This window comes from Pristiophorus japonicus, chromosome 3 (genome assembly GCF_044704955.1).
Source record: "Pristiophorus japonicus isolate sPriJap1 chromosome 3, sPriJap1.hap1, whole genome shotgun sequence".
In the NCBI taxonomy this organism is placed as follows: Eukaryota; Metazoa; Chordata; class Chondrichthyes; family Pristiophoridae; genus Pristiophorus; species Pristiophorus japonicus.
Genome location: NC_091979.1, coordinates 304,262,057 through 304,280,272, shown reverse-complemented (window position 1 = coordinate 304,280,272; position 18,216 = coordinate 304,262,057). Strand labels below are relative to the sequence as shown.

The 18,216-nt window shown below is 46.5% G+C and overlaps 1 protein-coding gene across 3 annotated transcripts in view; it reads left to right on the top strand.

Annotated features, from left to right (window-relative positions):
* The window catches only part of arid5b (AT-rich interaction domain 5B), a 155,670-nt gene that overhangs the window by 108,517 nt on the left and 28,937 nt on the right, over positions 1 to 18,216 (top strand). For all 3 annotated transcript variants that reach the window (XM_070876853.1, XM_070876852.1, XM_070876854.1), the window contains 3 exons: positions 1,470 to 1,674; positions 7,440 to 7,492; positions 12,396 to 12,493. In XM_070876853.1, the coding sequence (XP_070732954.1) occupies positions 1,470 to 1,674; positions 7,440 to 7,492; positions 12,396 to 12,493 (356 nt within the window). The remainder of the gene's footprint in view (positions 1 to 1,469; positions 1,675 to 7,439; positions 7,493 to 12,395; positions 12,494 to 18,216) is intronic.

Here is an 18,216-nt window from a genome sequence, read left to right as displayed (position 1 = left end):
TTCATCACTTTAATCCATGTTGTATCTTTTGGCTTGTAGCTTTTTTACTGTTTATCATCATCATAGGCAGTCCCTCGAAATCGAGGAAGATTTGCTTCCACTCCTAAAGTGAGTTCTTTGGTGGCTGAACAGTCCAATGTGAGAGCCACAGACATTTGTCGAGGGAAGGGGGGGGTGGGGCTGGTTTGCCGCGCGCTCCTTCTACTTGACCTCTTCATGCTCTTTGCGTTGAGACTCGAAGAACTCAATGCACTCCCGGATGCACTTTCTCCACCTCGGGCGGTCTTCGGCCAGGGACTCCCAGGTGCCAGTGGTGATGTCGCACTTTACCAGGGAGGCTTTGAGGGTGTCCTTGTAACGCTTCCGCTGCCCACCTTTGGCTCGTTTACCGTGAAGGAGTTCCGCATAAAGCAGTTGCTTAGGGAGTCTCGTATCTGCATTGCGAACTAAGTGGCCTGCCCAGCGAAGCTGATCGAGTGTGGTCAGTGCTTCAATACTGGGGATGTTAGCCTGGGTGAGGACACTGATGTTGGTGCGTCTGTCCTCCCAGGGGATTTGTAGGATCTTGCAGAGACATCGTTGGTGATATATCTCCAGCGACTTGATGTGTCTTCTGTAAGTCGTCCATGCCTCTGATCCATACAGGAGGGCGGGAATTACTACAGCCCTGTAGACCATGAGCTTGGTGGTAGGTTTGAGGGTCTGGTCTTCAAACACTCTTTTCCTTAGGCGGCCGAAGGCTGCACTGGCGCACTGGAGGCGGTGTTGAATCTCCGCATCAATGTCTGCCTTTGTTGACACTCCCGAGGTATGGAAATGGTCCACGTGGATCATGATGACTGGGGGTCAGTGCTGTGCGGTGAGGACAGGCTGGTGGGGGACCTTTGTCTTACGGGGGTGTCAGCCGTGGCTCAGTGGGTAGCACTCTTGGCTCTGAATCAGAAGTTTGTGAGTTTAAATACCACTCCAGAGACCTGAGCACAAGACCTAGTTTGACACTTCAGTGCAGTACTGAGGGAGTGCTGCACTGTCTGAGGTGCCGTCTTTTGGAGGAAACATTAAACCAAGGCCCCGTCTGCCCCCTCAGGTGGACGTAAAAGTTCCCGGGCCACAATTTTGATGGAGAGCAGGGGAGTTCTCCCTGGTGTCCAGACCAATATTTATCCCTCAACCGACATCACTAAAAACTGATCATTATCTCATTGTGCACAAATTGGCTGCTGCGTTTCCTTACATTACAAAAGTGACTTCACTTCAAAAGCATTTCATTGGCTGTAAAGCGCTTTGGAACGTCCTGAGGTTGTGAAAAGACTCTCAATAAATGCAAGTCTTTCTTTCAAACTATCACAAGAGCTATTCATAGCAACCTTTAGGAAATAATAACCTTTCGGTTCCGTATGAACCTTGGGTTTATGTGTGAGGCTTCAGTCACAGCACGGTTGTAAATTCTGTGCTTATTTCCATCTCAGTCAAAATGTGAGCCCAAACCCACGATGGCAAAACCCAAGAATAACAACAGCATCTGCAAAAATATCGCAGCTGATGAAAAATCAAAGGCGGCAGCAGGCGATGATTGCAGAGCGGAGGAACAGGCATTCCTCGTCACTCTTTACAAGTACATGAAAGAAAGAAATACTCCAATAGAAAGGATACCGTACCTCGGATTTAAACAAAGTAAGTGTCACCTTTCTCCATTTATGGCATTTTAAAAGTTAAGAATTTGTGATGTTTGAAATGAAGAAAATCTCGTACATTATCACTGAATTATACTTACGCAACACCGACTGGGGAAAATCAGGTGATAACTGGATCAGCTCGGCATATAATAATTAATTTAAAGAATATTTTGAACCAGGAGCAGGCTTTTATCAGCAAGGAGGACATTGCTGTGAGTGAACGCGTGGTCTTTGTTTGCATTGGTTTGAAGATCTAGCTGTGTTATATTCAGCCCAGAATTTCCGAGGTTGCCCCGATCTCCAAGCATAAGCAGCCGCTTACGTCATCTCTCCAGGGGCAGTGGTGTCTGCCGATCCAACCCACCACACCTCTTTTCCCCCCCCACCCCACCCCACCCATCCAGCCCAACTTGCTGTGAGAGATCGGGACAGCCCCGATGGAAATTCGTGGGACCCCATTGTTCCCTTCTATCACTAGTTGAGGTTCTAAAATGTGGCGTTTCTGTTACTGATTGTAACTCACTTGCAGAGAAGTGGTTAGGCGTACGAGATTCCCCCTGGCAATACGTTTATCGAAAAAGTTCCATAAAAAGAGCACCCAGCCCACCCAGTCCGCCTCACACAACTGCGACACCAGACACCGGCACGGACACGATGGGCCGAAATGGCCTCCTTCTGCGCTGTAAATTTCTATGTTTTTATTTTTCTTAAGTGAGAGTGCGGTGTAAAGCATTAACGGGATTGTCCCTGTGTTTGGTTCTTGTCCAACATTTCCTACTCCTTCAGTAAAGGAGCGGAAACCTGGGGTAATTGCTGGAGTGCGTCTCTGCACTATGAAAAATGCTGTTTAGTGCTCGTTTAAGACCAAGTTAAAGGCCAATCATGGGAAGTACATGCAGAATTACACAGCTGTTCCCAAAGTGCTTCAGCTCAACAGCGTAAAAGTAATCAGCCCAGCCGCCACAGTAATGCACAAGGCAGAGACGCTGTCTGTCTCGCCGTGGTCATTGCTGTGTTCTCTCCAGTCGAGGAGGGAGGAGAGGATAGCCTGGGATACAGAGGCCATTCAGAACCTCACCACCTGCACCAGGGATTTCACTAGACAGTAGATCCACGGTAACAGCATCAGTTCCCTGGGCATTTTGGATACCGTATGCCATCTGTTCTAAAAAGATCCCCCATCCCCACCCAGAGGGCAAGCAACCATTCACACTGCGATCTGGCAGTGAAGTTCGCCAATGCCCTCAGCTTTTATACCGCATGGTCCTACTAGACATCTACCAGAGAGGTCACAGGAGTCGGGTAGTTTTCTCTGTGCCCTTTCCTCAGTCATCATCATCATCATCATAGGCAGTCCCTCGGAATCGAGGAAGACTTGTTTCCACTCCCAAGGGATCCGCAGGATCTTGCGGAGACATCGTTGGTGATATATCTTCGCAATGGTAAGCCACTGAAGTTCAGTTGTACAGGTGCAGCAGGCGGTAAAGAAGGCAAAAAAATATCTTAAGGATTTTTGAGGAGAATTGAGGAGAAACTTCTTCACTCAGAGTTGTTAACCTGTGGAATTCTCTACCGCAGAGATTTGTTGAGGCCAGTTCGTTTGATATATTCAAGAGGGACTTAGATTATGGCCCTTACGGCTAAAGGGATCAAGGGGTATGGAGAGAAAGCAGGAAAAGGGTACTGAGGTGAATGATCAGCCATGATCTTATTGAATGGTGGTGCAGGCTCGCAGGGCCGACTGGCCTACTCCTGCACCTATTTTCTATGTTTCTATTATGCACGGCTACATGTACATCGGGAGTGAGTAACAGCAGACACAATTACCGAGGCAGGTAAAGGTTTAGCAAGGTGTTGGCTCCCTAAGGAACAGGGTGTAAATGACTGCATCACACTGTTATTCACTCGCTTCCCAACAACCCTGCAGCACACCTGAATAACAAGGATTGTTAGTCCTTCGCATGCATGCCTTGCTTACTGTTGTGTCCTGCTGTCGTACGTGCTGCCCTGGTTGAGGGACTAGCTGGTCAGCCAACCAGCTACATGAGCTGCAGAAAGACCTGTGTTTGTGATTAATTCGTCACTCACGGCTACATGAGTACCCAGGGGCAGGCCATTCAGCCCCTAAGATGCCGGCGGTTGAAGTGCCCGCTGGCTGCTGCTGTGCCATGGCACACATGCCACTCTTCAAGGTGGTCTCTTCAGCTGGCTGCTGCCATGTCACTTTGCTCTTGTTTCTGTGCCGTTCTCCAATTCAACGATGACCCGCCAAGGTCTGTGTCCTCAGGGTGGATCGATAGATTTTTGTTGGGTGGGGGTACCAAAGGTAATGGAGTTGAGGTGCAGATCAGCCACGATCTAATTGAACGGCGCAACAGGCTGGAGGGGGCGGAATGGCCTGTTCCTGGGTGCACAGCATTAGTGGTCCTCCAGAGCCAAGCTGCACTGTTATCCCAGCGCACTGTAATTGTGCAAAAACGTCACTCAATTCTTCTGCAGCTTGGCGCGAGTATGGATGAGGATAGTTGGTTGAAGTGGCTGACTGTCGCGGTTCATTTGGAGGAGGACTCAGTTCATCGCGCTGCCCGAGGAGCAACGAGCTGCTGTAAAGTACTGGTTGGAACATTGGGCCGGCTGTATGTCGGGCCTGCACTCCCCTTGGCTTGATTTTCCTGCACACCTTGGCAGTCCAATGCCCCTGGGCATAGGACCTGAGAGTATTTCCCCAAACAGATGTTTTCATACGCTGTATGTGCACAGTCACTCTTGTGTGGGCATGGTCATGTTATATATTGTAATAAGCCTAAAATAACTGAATGATATAATACATTCCACGAGTTGTCTGCTCTCCTCCAATCTCTGAATTCCCACGGCTTCCAAACTCTCTCTGCCAAAGTCCTATAATTGGAGGTCCTGCCTGTCCTAGTTTGTTCCGTGAAGAATTGGAAGCTGAGAAGAAAGGTTGTCACTGGCAGCAGGAGGTATTGCTATTGATGGCATCTCCTCGAGTAAAACTGTCCATGTGTCGTAGTGTGAGGGATTTTAAAAATCTTTAATGAGATGTGAATGCTGCTGGCAAAGCCGGCATTTATTGCCCAGCCCTAGTTTCCCGTGTACTGAATCGCTTGCTTGGTATTTCAGAGGGCAGTTAAGAGTCAACCAGGTTAGTGTGGGGCTGGAGTTGCACATAGGCCGGACCGTGAAAGGGCAGCAGCTTAGTTGGATATTTCCAGATTTTGCTAAATCTCAAATCCTCAAACGGCCGCTGTGGGATTTGAACTCCCGTTCTCTGTTTTATTAGTCCTGGCTTCGGGATTCTGAGTCCAGTAACATAAGCACGACACTATCGTACCCATAATTAACATCTTGTACACACCTTTCAGTACAGTGGTGAGTCCACACCACATTCACTTCAGAATACAACCTGTTTCAGCTTGCAGTTGAAATGGGTCGGTAACCCTAGATGGGTAATTGGCTGTGGAAATTACTTTTGTGCAGATGGATTCATTTTTACATCACCGTGAATGCCCCCTTTAAACTAAAGTGAGGATGCAATTTGTTTTATCTTTGATCTGAGGAGCCTCTGAATGGTGTTAACATAGAAGCTTGTACCATTAAAGCTTGCTGAGAGTCACCTCAGGGTACTCATCAACTGTGTGAGAGCATTCATATCGCACTCTACTGTAGGCTATACTGCAGCTCTTGCATAATGGCAATCAAGTGGGTCTTAAGGTCATGATAAGTACAATAAAAATCATCTATATGTAACTAACGCCGGCAATGTTCTCCAAAATTACACGTACATCCTGTTTTATCCAATCTATAACGCAAGTGCTTTGTAATATGCGAGGACTGCTCAAAATGTTGTAATGATTATCTGTTGATATCGGTTTTTCTCGACCCAATGCTTGCTGACTTTGTTAAAGACTCATTCACACAGGCACCATTTCCCTTCCCTTCAGAACTGCAAATCCCCATTAAATCTGGACTCTCATCAAAAAGCCCGCACTCAACCCCCCTCCCTTCTGCAATTGTTGTCTGTGTTTAACCTCCTTTTCCTCTTTAAGGTCTTTAAACAAATCTTCACTGTCCAGCTCCTCATCCCCCTCTCTTGCAATCCCCTCGTTGAATCTCTTCAGAATGGCTTTTGCCCCACTCGCAGTATTGAGAGGGCCACGTCAAAGCCACCCTTGTGACTGAGACTGCAACACATTATCCTTCCTTGTTATCCTCAGCTTGCCCACAATTTCAGCATAGTTAGCTGCTCCATTGTCCTAGCCCTCCACCATCTCGTCACTGTGGTCCACCTCCTTGGTGCTGTCCCAAAGTAGCCGGCATGTTTCCCACAGTGGCCTTCGGCTCTCATCCCAGGACAGTCAACATCCGGATTGCCTGAAGGTTTCATCCTTCGCCCCTACAGTGCAGGCATGGGTGGGGTCAGCTTCCATTTGGATTCCGTGTCAGCCGTGGCTCAGTTAGGAGCACACTCGCCTCTCAGTCAGAAGGTTGTGGGTTCAAGTCCCACTCCAGGGACTTGAGCACGTAAATCTAGGCTGACACTCCTGTGCAGTATGAGGGAGTGCTGCACTGTCATAGGTGTCATCTTTTGGATGAGACGTTAAACCAAGGCCCCCTTTGCCCTCTCAAATGAACGTTAAAGATCCACTGACACTATTTCGAAGAAGCAGCAGGGGAGTTATCCCCGGTGTCCCTGGCCAATATTTATTCCTCAACCAACATCACTTTTTAAAAAAAAATATAATCTGGTCATTATCATATTGGCTGTTTGTGGGAGCTTGCTGTGCGCAAATTGGCTGCAGCTTTCCTAAATTGCAACAGTGACTACACTTTTTTTTTTAAAAAGTACTTCATTAGCTGTAAAGCGCTTTGGGTCGTCCGGTGGTCGTGAAAGGCGCTATATTAATGCAACTTTTTCTTTCTTTCTTGATGACATGTAGGTCTGTCTGTCCACCACTACCCTCAGCTCCACTAATGCCTCTGTGTTGTCATTTATCAGTTTGTGAATGAACCAGGACTTTTTCCTGAGTGGACTGAAGCCATTGTATCTGTCCCCCACCAAAACCCTTCCCCTGACTCCTTTCCTCCCTGGCTGCTTCTCCAGGCTGAACCAGATGTGAATCTGCATCAGTATCCTGTTCGACTCTTAACCCCATACTTTTCCATTTCCAAATCTGCTTCCTGGTACCCCAGCAATGTCACCCAACTCCATCCTTACCTCGCACCCTCCACTACCCGCGTGACCCTTAACCCTACTTTTGCTCTCTCCAGACTTGACTTCTCTAACATCCGGCTCGCTGATATGCCAAGCTCCACTCTGAACATCTCCCAACTCATCCAAAACTCCCCTCTCTGCAGTCCGTCTACAACTAGGTCCTGCGGGCCCCATTACAAACCATCCCCAACTAAGTAAGATTTAAACACTTTTGTTCTTGTTTACAAATCCACCATGGCCTTGCTCTACTCAACCTCTGGAGCCCCCTGCCCAATATCTCAGCCTATGCCCGAAGGTCCTCAGATTCCTCAAAATCTTGGACACCTCTAACCTAGGAGTTATTAAACACACCAGGACTAGCTAGTTTGTAAGTACAGCACATTGTTCTTAAAGCATTTATATCTGATTTTCTTTTTATATATAGGAAACATAGTTTACTAATGCTATCTCTTCTTGAGCTATGTAAATGAAAACGGTTGTTTTTTTTCTCCATAATCCTTATTTTTTTACACTTATTGTCCTTCTAACAGTTAACCTTTGGACTATGTTTCAAGCAGCCCAGAATCTAGGAGGATATGAAGCGGTAAGTCCAACATTGCCTCAATAACGATTACGCTCTTTAACTTTGCCCCTTTTCAGCCTTGTCATTCAGCAGGTTGTATAAATAAACAGGGGCTATGACAAGTGCTCAGCATGGCTATAACCGTTCTGTGTGTGTGTTTATAGAAAAATTTTTTTTGCACTGCGGCTAGAGATTAGATCCAGATTTAGAACGGAGCAGATTTATTGTAAAAAGCTATAAGTGGAAAACATATGTAACGGCTCCTCTGTCAAGGCAAGAAGTGAGCTCTGTAATCTTTTCCCATGTTGCCTCTCAAAGGGGACAATTATAAAACCAAGCCAAGACTGTAGAATGGAATTTTTACTTGGCTGAATACTTGGCATCTGTTCATTTGTAATATGGGAAAGTATTAATGACTGCAAAGTGAGGCAGTAATGGTTGTTAAAGAATTGTAAAGGCCATTTGTCAATGGTTTCTTTGACAAGCTAATGTGGAATATTAAAAACCATCAGTATAATGAGGAAAGAAGTCCATATCTTTACCTGTCTGGACAGTCAGTATAAGATCAATATGATTGAGTTACAGTCTGTATATAGCATGGTTAGCATTTGTTAGACAAACTGTTAAAGTACTAATATAACAGGAAGAAAATATCTGTAAAAATATTGACTCTTAAATACATTAGTCTTGGCTGTCAACTATGGCTCAGTGGATAGCACTCTCGCCGCTGAGTCCGAAGGTTGTAGGTTCAAGTCCCGCTCCAGAGACCTAAGCACAGAATTCAGGCTGCCATACTGAGGGAGTGCCGCACGGTCAGAGGTGTTGTCTTTTAGGTGAGACGTTAAACCGAGGCCTTGTCTGCCCTCTCAGGAGGACGTAAAAGAGTATGGAAGGTTAAGGGGGTGATCTAATTCAGTGGAGAGTGATTGTAATGCTGCATGGCCTATAGAGATTATTTTAAGTTATGATTAAAGGAGTTGATAGGGTGGATAGAGAGAAATTATTTCCTCTGGTGGGAGTCCAGGACAAGGGGGCAGAACCTTAAATTTAGAGCTAAGCCATTCAGTGGTGATGTCAGGAATCACTTCTTCACATAAAGGGCAGTGGGACTCTGGAACTCTCTCCTCTAAAAAGCTGTTGAGCTGAAAACTGGGATTGATAGGTTTTTGTTGGGTAAGGGTATTAGGGGTTACAGAACCAAGGCAGGTAAATGGAGTAAAGATACGGTATTAGGGGTTACAGAACCAAGGCAGGTAAATGGAGTTAAGATACGGATCAGCCCTGAAGGCGGAACAGACTAGAGGGGCTGAATGGCCTCCTCCTGTTCCTATGTTCTTAAAATGATTAACTGGTTTGTCATCTTATTTCCTGTTTATGGGGCTTTGCTGTGTACAAATTGGCTGCCATGTTTGCCTACATAACAAAAGTGAGTACACTTCAAAAGTCAATGATTGGTTGTGAAGCACTTTGGGACATCCTGAAGGTGTGATGTGTTATTGCACACTTCTGTCTGAGTGAGTTATGATGTTTTAGTTCGAGTGGCAGGTACCGAGAAAAGATTTCTCATCTGTTGGAGTAGGATAACTAACCGAGTGTAATGTAGCCAAGTTTGCTGATGAAACAAAGATGGGTGGGAAAGCAAATTGTGAAGAGGACACAAAAAATCTGCAAAGGGATATAGACAGGCTAAGTGAGTGGGCAAAAATTTGGCAGATGGAGTATAATGTGGGAAAATGTGAGGTTATCCACTTTGGCTGAAAAAATAGAAAAGCAAATTATAATTTAAATGGAGAAAAATTGCAAAGTGCAGCGGTACAGAGAGACCTGGGGGTCCTTGTGCATGAAACACAAAAAGTTAGTATGCAGGTATAACAAGTAATCAGGAAGGCAAATGGAATGTTTGCCCTTATTGCAAGGGGGATGGAATATAAAAGCAGGGAAGTCCTGCTACAAGGGTATTGGTGAGGCCACACCTAGAGTACTGCGTACAGTTTTCGTTTTTGTATTTAAGAAAGGATTGGAGGCTATTCAGAGAAGGTTCACTAGGTTGATTCCGGAGATGAGGGAGTTGACTTATGAAGATAGGTTGAGTAGGTTGGGCCTATACTCATTGGAGTTCAGAAGAATGAGAGGTGATCTTATCGAAACTTATAAGATAATGAGGGAGCTCGGCAAGGTGGATGCAGAGAGGCTATTTCCACTCATAGGAGAAACTAAAACGAGGGGACATAGTCTCAGAATAAGGGGCCGCCCATTTAAAACTGAGATGAGGAGGAATTTCTTCTCTGAGGGTTGAAAATCTGTGGAATTCTCTGCTCCAGAGAGCTGTGGAGGCTGGGTCATTGAATATATTTAAGGCAGAGATAGACATATTTTTGAGTGATAAGGGAATAAAGGGTTATGGGGAGTGGGCAGGGAAGTGGAGCTGATTCCATGATCAGATCAGCCATGATTGTATTGAATGGCAGAGCAGGCTCGAGGAGCCAAATGGCCTATTCCTGCTCCTATTTCTGATATTATTATGTACTTATTACAGATAACTGAAGGACTTGTGTTATTTTTGGAGAGTCTGATTCCTTACAAATGTTCCTAGAGGGAGATTTTCATTAAAGATCACAAGACATGACATCAGCAGAGTGTAAATGCTAGTCTATTTACATCATTATCAGATACGAGTCAGAAATTTCATCCAACATTATTTTTGGACATGGTGCAATAATGCTTTCTCTCACTTGTGCTCTCTCTCCCTCTGTTCCACTGTCTCTACCCCCCTGTGTGTGTGTGTGTGTGTGTCTCTCTCTCTCACTATCTTTCTCTTTCGCTCTATTTCTCTTGCTCTCTCAACCACTCTTTCTCATCTCACTCTTTTTCTGCTTCTCTCGGTCTCTCTCCTCACTGCCACTCACACTCTTTCTCTCTCTCTTATCTCCCTATCTCTCCTGCTCACTCTCCCACCTCCTTTCTCTTTCTCTCTTCTCTCCCTCTCTTTCTGTCTGTTTCTGTGCTTCTCAAAATGTTAATCTGATAGTGAATAGAATGTCGCAATCTACGTAGGTTCAGTTTCAGGCTCATTTATAAATATATTTAGCAGCAGTATTGTACACAAGGAAAATTATATTTGCTTTGTGCACAACCAGTTAAGAATTTATAATGTGTGAATTCATACACATTAATATGTCACCAATTTCTTAACAATCTAAAAACCTACTTCATAATTGAATTATAAATATTATTTACAGAAAGTAATTGCAGGCGAACAAATGCAAGAAGCAGCATTGTTTCTGAAAACAAACTCTTTTGTATATTTTAATAATAGCAGTCCCTGTTGCATAGGTTTTCCATTATAGCTTTTAGTAATGAAATTCCATTGAAGATTGTAATGTGCAAAAGCCCATTTTCTCAACATGATACACTGTTCTCATACAGGGCTTTTATGCAAATCAGGCAGCAGTAGATCTGGGTTTCCCCTTTGTGTGAGTCCTTTTGAATATGTAACTCGTGTAGCGTAGTTGTGTCTTGTAAAAATGGAGTAAGTGCAACAGTGTGCAATGTAACTGCAAATCAAGGAGAGACAAGCTGAAATATAAAAAGACACTAAGAGTGCATTGATTTTTTTGGTCAATCAATTCAGTCATTCTTACATTACCAAAGCTTGTACACGGTTCACGGTGTGTTCACACCCCAGGAATACAATTGGTGCAGAGCAGTTGTGCTTCGCACCCACACTAACCGAGTGTCGTGAGAATCGGGTGACGATGCCCATACTGACCCCGAAGTGAAGCCCTTTGAGCCTCTCCCTCCATCAGGGAAACCTGGTAGTTCAGTCTCTGTCAGGCTGCGAACAAAACCTCTTCACACCGATGCTACCGTCAGTCGAGTGTAAGTTGGAGTCTTTGTTACTTTCACTGCTTGAGGGGCTAATCTGGCCTTCTCCCCAAACACTGACGGTGAAAATTCCACCACTGTTGTTTGAGGGAGAAACTTTTGTTTTGCCTTGGTTTGAGAATGTTTCCAGGCAAACTGGTGCAAGTCAGGTGCTGTCTCAGATGGTGCAAGGCAGAAAGGATTCAGATACCTGTCCGTTCATAGGAACCACGTTCAATGTCGTTATTGTTACGCCAGTCAGATGGTCATATGGAGTGGAATTGTACACTTTGGATTGCTTTAGTTTTAAACCAGCAGCAAGCAGCCCAGGCAATGAGTTCCTGAGCTCGGCCTTGTCGCTGGAGGTGGGTGGTGAACAGTGGCTCACCACGAGAGAAGGGCAATTGGTGGATGGGTAATCCGGAGTTGCTCGTGCCTGCCCCCTGGTGGCCATTCATGCAGGGAGCAGCAACAGCACAGGCACAAGAAGCAAGTTGCCCTCAACACTGGAATGGTGCACAGAATAGGAGAAGCGGGAACGGAGGGGAAAATAGATTTTAGAAATCAAAGATCGAAAAGAACTGGGAAAAAATACGTTCTTCTGGAATAAACTGCAGATTTTTATCAGTGTGTGAATCCCTGATTCACTCCATTGATTCAGGGATTTTGGGATAGTCCAGATCGCTGGTTTGTACATGACTCCTGTCCTAGTTGCTGAGCAGGTGGTGGGCTTGGGGTGGGGAGAGGAGGGTCTCACTGTTTCCTGTAACATCCAACCAGGGCATTATATGGATCAGCATGCCTGGAAACTGGCAAAATGCCCCCAAAGCGAGCGGTCAAGTTCAAATGATAGTGGAGGTTTGGATTCAACCTCAAGAACCCTGGATTATTCCCACTCAGTCTGCACCTAATGCAGGATTTTAAAAAGCATATTCTGGGTAAATGGGGTGGGTGTACGTTACATCGAGGGTAGCTCCTCACGCACTGGTTGCGCTGTCCAGGATAGGAGTGTAAGTCCCAGGCTACCAACTAACGCCAGCTTTCACTGTGATTGTGACAGATAACCGCACGCCGACAGTGGAAGCAGATTTATGATGAATTAGGTGGCAACCCCGGAAGTACCAGTGCAGCAACGTGTACTCGCAGACACTACGAGAGGTAAGGGGCTGATCATTGGGTGAAAGCACATTCCCTCGCAGGCCTGGCCATTCGGGACCTTTCACGCCGATATTTGTAGGGTCGTTGTGGATTCCTGAAATACCCTAGCACCAAAGATTTCTGTTCTGTTACCTTCACGGTGGGATTGCGTCAATTATGAAACAACCGGGGGAGACTTGCAATATGTCGCCAGGAATTAACTGGTTATAGAAACCGCTTGATTTTTATTTCCATAGATTTCAATGGAAGTGACATTCGGCCAGTTTCTAGAACAAGCGACTAATCGGTGGCACTAGTTAATCCCGGGCGACTAGTCGGTGGCACTAGTTAATCACGGCATCTGGTCGACAGCGCTAGTTAATCCCAGGCGTCTGATTGGCAGCACTAGTTAATCCCGGGTGTCTGATCGGCATCGCTAGTTAATCCCGGGTGTCTGATCGGCAGCGCTAGTTAATCCCAGGCGTCTGATTGGCAGCGCTAGTTAATCCCAGGCATCTGATTGGCAGCACTAGTTAATCCCGGGTGTCTGATCGGCAGCGCTAATTAATCCTGGGGGTCTGATTGGCATCGCTAGTTAATCCCAGGCATCTGATTGGCATCGCTAGTTAATCCCGGGTGTCTGATCGGCAGCGCTAATTAATCCTGGGGGTCTGATTGGCATCGCTAGTTAATCCCAGGCATCTGATTGGCATCGCTAGTTAATCCCGGGTGTCTGATCGGCATCGCTCGTTAATCCCGGGTGTCTGATCGGCAGCGCTAGTTAATCCCAGGCGTCTGATTGGCAGCGCTAGTTAATCCCGGGTGTCTGATCGGCATCGCTAATTAATCCCGGGTGTCTGATTGGCATCGCTAGTTAATCCCGGGTGTCTGATCGACATCGCTAGTTAATCCCGGGTGTCTGATCGGCAGCGCTAGTTAATCCCGGGTGTCTGATCGGCATCGCTAGTTAATCCCGGGTGTCTGATCGGCATCGCTAGTTAATCCCGGGTGTCTGATCGGCATCGCTAGTTAATCCCGGGTGTCTGATCGGCAGCGCTAGTTAATCCCGGGTGTCTGATCGACATCGCTAGTTAATCCCGGGGGTCTGATTGGCATCGCTAGTTAATCCCGGGTGTCTGATTGGCAGCGCTAGTTAATCCCGGGGGTCTGATTGGCATCGCTAGTTAATCCCGGGTGTCTGATCGGCAGCGCTAGTTAATCCCGGGTGTCTGATTGGCAGCGCTAGTTAATCCCGGGTGTCTGATCGACATCGCTAGTTAATCCCGGGGGTCTGATTGGCATCGCTAGTTAATCCCGGGTGTCTGATTGGCAGCGCTAGTTAATCCCGGGGGTCTGATTGGCATCGCTAGTTAATCCCGGGTGTCTGATCGGCAGCGCAAATTAATCCCGGGGGTCTGATTGGCATCGCTAGTTAATCCCAGGCGTCTGATTGGCAGCACTAGTTAATCCCGGGTGTCTGATCGGCATCGCTAGTTAATCCCGGGTGTCTGATCGGCAGCGCTAGTTAATCCCAGGCGTCTGATTGGCAGCGCTAGTTAATCCCAGGCATCTGATTGGCAGCACTAGTTAATCCCGGGTGTCTGATCGGCAGCGCTAATTAATCCTGGGGGTCTGATTGGCATCGCTAGTTAATCCCAGGCATCTGATTGGCATCGCTAGTTAATCCCGGGTGTCTGATCGGCAGCGCTAATTAATCCTGGGGGTCTGATTGGCATCGCTAGTTAATCCCAGGCATCTGATTGGCATCGCTAGTTAATCCCGGGTGTCTGATCGGCATCGCTAGTTAATCCCGGGTGTCTGATCGGCAGCGCTAGTTAATCCCAGGCGTCTGATTGGCAGCGCTAGTTAATCCCGGGTGTCTGATCGGCATCGCTAATTAATCCCGGGTGTCTGATTGGCAGCGCTAGTTAATCCCGGGTGTCTGATCGGCATCGCTAGTTAATCCCGGGTGTCTGATCGACATCGCTAGTTAATCCCGGGTGTCTGATCGGCAGCGCTAGTTAATCCCGGGTGTCTGATCGGCATCGCTAGTTAATCCCGGGTGTCTGATCGGCAGCGCTAGTTAATCCCGGGTGTCTGATCGGCATCGCTAGTTAATCCCGGGTGTCTGATCGGCAGCGCTAGTTAATCCCGGGTGTCTGATCGGCAGCGCTAGTTAATCCCGGGTGTCTGATCGACATCGCTAGTTAATCCCGGGGGTCTGATTGGCATCGCTAGTTAATCCCGGGTGTCTGATTGGCAGCGCTAGTTAATCCCGGGGGTCTGATTGGCATCGCTAGTTAATCCCGGGTGTCTGATCGGCAGCGCTAGTTAATCCCGGGTGTCTGATTGGCAGCGCTAGTTAATCCCGGGTGTCTGATCGACATCGCTAGTTAATCCCGGGGGTCTGATTGGCATCGCTAGTTAATCCCGGGTGTCTGATTGGCAGCGCTAGTTAATCCCGGGGGTCTGATTGGCATCGCTAGTTAATCCCGGGTGTCTGATCGGCAGCGCAAATTAATCCCGGGGGTCTGATTGGCATCGCTAGTTAATCCCGGGTGTCTGATCGGCAGCGCTAATTAATCCCGGGGGTCTGATTGGCATCGCTAGTTAATCCCGGGTGTCTGATTGGCAGCGCTAGTTAATCCCGGGGGTCTGATTGGCATCGCTAGTTAATCCCGGGTGTCTGATTGGCAGCGCAAATTAATCCCGGGGGTCTGATTGGCAGCGCTAGTTAATCCCGGGGGTCTGATTGGCATCGCTAGTTAATCCCGGGTGTCTGATCGGCAGCGCAAATTAATCCCGGGGGTCTGATTGGCATCGCTAGTTAATCCCGGGTGTCTGATCGGCAGCGCTAATTAATCCCGGGGGTCTGATTGGCATCGCTAGTTAATCCCGGGTGTCTGATTGGCAGCGCTAGTTAATCCCGGGGGTCTGATTGGCATCGCTAGTTAATCCCGGGTGTCTGATTGGCAGCGCAAATTAATCCCGGGGGTCTGATTGGCATCGCTAGTTAATCCCGGGTGTCTGATCGGCAGCGCTAGTTAATCCCGGGTGTCTGATTGGCAGCGCTAGTTAATCCCGGGTGTCTGATCGACATCGCTAGTTAATCCCTGGGGTCTGATTGGCATCGCTAGTTAATCCCGGGTGTCTGATTGGCAGCGCTAGTTAATCCCGGGGGTCTGATTGGCATCGCTAGTTAATCCCGGGTGTCTGATTGGCAGCGCAAATTAATCCCGGGGGTCTGATTGGCATCGCTAGTTAATCCCGGGTGTCTGATCGGCAGCGCTAATTAATCCCGGGGGTCTGATTAGCATCGCTAGTTAATCCCGGGTGTCTGATCGGCATCGCTAGTTAATCCCGGGTGTCTGATCGGCAGCGCTAATTAATCCCGGGTTCTGATTGGCATCGCTAGTTAATCCCGGGTTGGCATCGCTAGTTAATTTTGGGTGTCTGATCGGCATCGCTAGTTAATCCCGGGTGTCTGATCGGCAGCGCTAATTAATCCCGGGGGTCTGATTGGCATCGCTAGTTAATCCCGGGTGTCTGATTGGCAGCGCTAGTTAATTTTGGGTGTCTGATCGGCAGCGCTAGTTAATCCCGGGGCTTTGATTGGCATCGCTAGTTAATTTTGGGTGTCTGATCGGCAGCGCTAGTTAATCCCGGGTGTCTGATCGGCAGCGCTAGTTAATTTCGAGCATCTGATTGGCAGCGCTAGTTAATTCTGGGTGGCAAATTGAAAGTCTGCTCCCATTATGTTCTTTGAAAGTTTTGTGCAACACCAATGATTCTGATTGCATCTTCGGTGTTCGATACGAGCCCGAGTGAATATCAGCTACCTCTTTGATTGTATTCAAAGGGATTTCATTACTGGTGAGCTGCAGTTGCATCATATGAGAAGACAAGCAGCTCCTCGTTGAAACTGATAGATTGACCTGATTTAGTGATTCTCTTTCCCCCCCCCCCCCCAGAAAAACAGCAACTAAATATGTGAAAGGTGCTGACTCAGGCTTTGTAGGGCTTTTTAAAATGATTAAATGGGGTAGTGCATTGTCGGGCTGAATCGCGTTCAGTTTCAGAACATGCACAGAGCACAATGTTTATTTTCACGTGGATTATTTTGCATTCTCTGCAGAATAAGTTCATCTGATTTTTCTTTCTTGTGATGTGGTCTCAGATGCTGGATGGAAGCTTTTATTTTAAGCAAAGCAGGAATAATTTAATGCTGATGATTTCACTAATGTCCCTCAGGCTTTAACTGGCCCAAGCCTGCCTCTAGTTTGTTTTAATTCAAATCAGCTCAGATCCTTTATAAGCAAATGTCGTAGTCAGCCTTAATTTGCTCTGAAACTATCTATCACTGTCAGAATTTAATACAAATTACCAGTCACTTGGCTAAAGTTGTTCACTGCTCCAAATTTAATTAGTTGGATTACTGATGATTAACTGTAAAATCAGTGTTGATGCAATTCTCTGTGAGGCTCTGCTAAGAGTGTGTTTAAAGTTATTTTTATTCAGGCCTATAATTAGGTTGTAAACATGGATCTGTTTATGAGTTAATTTAAAAGACACAAACGGTAGTCAAGGGATCTGTAATCAGCAAGTGGACACTGAAGTTGAGCAGGATAAAAAAAATCTCCTTTATTTAGAATGTTAAGAGAACCTTCGGAGTACGAGGATTTAGTGCTACGCACTGCGTCTTAAAATTGAAGACGGGATAATTCTCCCTGCATGTCTAGAAGTTGGCACATTCTTCCCGTGTGTTGGCCAGTCTATTTAACCGCCCATCAGCAATACAACGGGGTAAGTTTTCAACTTACTGCCAAGCCTAAAACATTTGGTAGTGTATTAGAGAATTAAATCGTAAGATTAGTTGGCCATCTCCTAGTAGTAAGATAGAACCTGCCTCAGATAGTCATTAGAACAGGCTATAACAGGCTTAAAAGGAGCCCTTTCAAGGTACAAGATCTGTATATTAAAACAGGAGTGAACCTTCCTGATTGATAAAGAGTTGCGTGCTTCACTGCCAATTAGTAATGTAAGATCTGAACTTATAAAAATACATACAAGTTACAACATGGAAATGAGCCATTAGGACCAACTAACTCTGGTAAAATGAATTGTTAAATGGTTTTATTTTTCAGACAGCAAGTGAATGTACAGAACAACCACTTTGCTTGTACTCACTTAATTCAATCAGTCTAACTTGTCTTCACGTAATAATACAGAATAATGAACACATTACATTTCCCCATTGGGTCGTCTTACTTGACTGAAACAAAATATCCTCTAATTGTCTTCCTGTATCCTAACCTCCTGAGCCTGGGAGAAAGCCTACAGGAGTAGCTTTCTGATGGTCAGTGTGTGTTCCTGCCCGTTTTATATCCCTGTGTCTACAACCTGAGGAGAGGACCAATATCGGATAGCCCCCACTGAGTTCCTGGGACAATGAGGGGGTGAGGTGTTTATTACATAGAATTTACGGCACAGAAACAGGCCATTTGGCCCAACCAGTCCATGCTGGCGTTTATGCTCCACTCGAGTTTATCAGTTACTGAGACAGGTTGGCCAATTACATATTGTTTATCGGTTTTGGGATAATAACTTCAAGATCTAGCTCACCAGCATTTTAACCAACTTTGGTCTTCCTCAGTGCCTTTTCAAAAAGAACGTGTGAATAAACTTTGTTTTAAAACACAACCCTGAAATGTAACCCCTCCCCCCCCACCCCAAAAAATCTTTTC